Below are 2782 nucleotides of genomic sequence, written 5' to 3'. Positions count from 1 at the left end.
GACCCCTCTGGACACAACCCTGAGCCATGTGCTCTGGGCTGGCCCTGCTGGAGCAGGAGGTGGGACCAGATGAACACTGTGGTCCCTTCCACCCTGACCCATTCTGTGATCTGTTAGAATCTGTGAACATGCAGGAAAGTAAAGGTAGGTGAAGGTCTTAAACTGTGAATTGCTCATGTGGGAGAGCTGACAGACATCAGTCTGGGGAAGTTCGTGTTTGGGATACAGGGAACTGTGTTATGGTGCAAATGGAGTCCAACTGCAGAAAAGTAACCTGTGTGTTGCTCTTTCAGGTTTGAGTATGAGCACAGTTGAAGAAGAGTCTGACACAGTGACAATAGAAACCGTGAACTCTGTGACTTTGACTCGGGACACTGAAGGGAACCTCATACTTCATTGCCCTCACAATGGTATAGAATTGTACTGCACAGTACTTCTTCCTTTTTGATTGATCTGACCATCATATTTCCCTGCCCCCAAAATTCCATGAGCTGCTTGGGTTCAGCTTGCCGTGTTGCTATTTGTTCTGTTTCAGTTTCAAGAAGGACAAAGTGTCAAATTAGGTGTAAATCCCAAAATAATGTGCCCAACGGGGCTAGAGCTGCTCTGATTTCTTTGAGTGGAAATGCCTTCCTAGAACCAAGCATGTGCCCAAATTCCTGCAGCCACAGGGGCCTGGTTTGTGTGTGACAGACTGTGGATGGAATTGATAAGGAAAACCTCACAGAAAACATGTGCTGAGGAAAGTGTGTGTGAGCTATTGTTGCCCATAACTTGGACCAAGTTCCTGGGCAGCTGTAAACCTGTCCCATTTGCTTCTCCTTCTTGTTTCGGTCCACTTGGTGAGCAGAACTTGCCCAAAGCTCCACCTTGTCAGGAGGAACTAACCTGCCTCTGGTTTTGTTGTTAGAATCTGATGAAGTAGACTCAGATGACAGCACTGAACCTCCACACAAGAGGCTTTGCTTGTCAGACGATGATCAAAGCCTTGATGACTCCACTCCCTGCATTTCTGTCGTTGCAGTTCCCAGTAAGTTCTTTTATGTTCTCTTGTAGAAAACATATCTGTTGGTAAAGGTTAAAAGTGAAGATTTCGAATCACGTTGGAATGTTGTGCATGGGTTTTTCTGTTCACATGTTGTTCACATACTTGGGCACCACCTGTAGCTCTCACAGCCTTGGGTGGGTTTGTAGCACCTCATATCTCTACAGCAGTGGCAAAATAGACCTGCCTTAGAGGACATAAACCCTGCAGGCATGTGGGATAAAGTGAAGGATAGATGAATGAGCAGATGCTCTCATCCTGCAAAGAGAGATTTGGGGTTTTCAATGGTCAAAGTAGAGTTAGTGTTTAGGTGTTTGGGAATATCAAGGTGTGTGGTCTGTTTAAGGCAGAGATTGTTGTAAAAAAGTCAGAGGGAAACTCAATTCACCTTAAAGAAGTTGATTGAATATTGGGTAGTTCAATATCAAATATCAAAGGAGGCCAAGGGTGTCTTGGCCTGGCTGAAGCAGAGTGTGGCAGCAGGACTAGAGCAGTGCTCATCCTCCTGGACTTCTAAACAGCAGTTTGTAGAACTTGTAGGATGCATTGAAAGGTGTCTCAGGATGAAAGTATGGAACTAACCTACCTGTTTTGAAGTTTCAGAAAATGACCAGGGCTTTGAGGTGACCATGACTGCTACCACGGAGGTAGCTGAAGATGAGATTAATGAAGGAACTGTTACTCAGATTCAGGTACAGTAACACTTCAACATTGAGCTGTGTGATGTACAGTTGTATTCAAATGGAGGTGAGAAGAGAAACAAATACAGAAAGATCTACTAAATCAGTGAGACCATTTTTAGTGTGAAAGTTAGTACCTGAGTATGATTATTATATACTTTGGCCATACCAATCCCACCCCGCACTCCAGGCTGGGACAGAGTGACTGGAGAGCACCAGGAGAAAGGGACATGGGAGTTTGGAGAGACAGGAGCTGAAGTCAGCAGTGTGCTCAGGGGGCCAAGAAGGCCAATGGCATCCTGGGCTGGATCAGAACAGTGTGGTCAGCAGGACCAGGAGGTGATTCTGCCCCTGCACTCGGTGCTGGTGAGGCCTAGGGTTGGACTTGATGATCTTGGAGGTCTTTTCCAACCTGGTTGATTCTGTGATACCATTATTAATTAAAATTACTGACAATGTCATATTATTGATATATTCTTATAGTTGGCATTATATTTTAGTATTTGAGCTTGGCTCTTGTTTGTAAAATGCTGCTCTGTAAAAGGCCAGTGGAATCATTGCTGTACTTAAGAGTTTGGGTTTGGTGTAATTCACTGCCCAAAGAGCATTACAGCAAGCAGGAGTAGGTGTAAGCACTGACAATTACTTGCCCTGTGGTGATCTGCATAGAACACAAGTTCATGTGGTATTTCTGTCATTCTTTGGCTCTAAGTTAAGCTTTATAAGTGGCCTAAATATGCTTGGTCAGTTCCATGCAGTTCCCATTGTGGCTGTACCGTGTCTAAAGGTTCTGGATTGGAGATGGCATGGTCCTCATTCCACCAACACCAGGGAGCTGACAATTACTTGCCCTGTGGTGATCTGCATAGAACACAAGTTCATGTGGTATTTCTGTCATTCTTTGGCTCTAAGTTAAGCTTTATAAGTGGCCTAAATATGCTTGGTCAGTTCCATGCAGTTCCCATTGTGGCTGTACCGTGTCTAAAGGTTCTGGATTGGAGATGGCATGGTCCTCATTCCACCAACACCAGGGAGACCTTTCTTATTTACATTCAGC

At 44.9% G+C, this 2782-nt stretch overlaps 1 protein-coding gene across 1 annotated transcript in view; it reads left to right on the top strand.

Moving 5' to 3' along the window:
* Positions 1 to 301: 301 nt before the first annotated feature.
* The window catches only part of DMTF1 (cyclin D binding myb-like transcription factor 1), a 21304-nt gene continuing 18823 nt past the window's right edge, over positions 302 to 2782 (top strand). Inside the window, exons 1-3 of the mRNA XM_009082136.1 lie at positions 302 to 410; positions 911 to 1030; positions 1643 to 1737. Of these exons, the coding sequence (XP_009080384.1) occupies positions 302 to 410; positions 911 to 1030; positions 1643 to 1737 (324 nt within the window). The remainder of the gene's footprint in view (positions 411 to 910; positions 1031 to 1642; positions 1738 to 2782) is intronic.

The sequence above is a fragment of the Acanthisitta chloris genome, unplaced genomic scaffold (genome assembly GCF_000695815.1).
Source record: "Acanthisitta chloris isolate BGI_N310 unplaced genomic scaffold, ASM69581v1 scaffold17959, whole genome shotgun sequence".
NCBI lineage: Eukaryota > Metazoa > Chordata > Aves > Passeriformes > Acanthisittidae > Acanthisitta > Acanthisitta chloris.
Note: the sequence above shows the minus strand (reverse complement) of the source record. Positions and strands in the feature narration are given on the sequence as shown.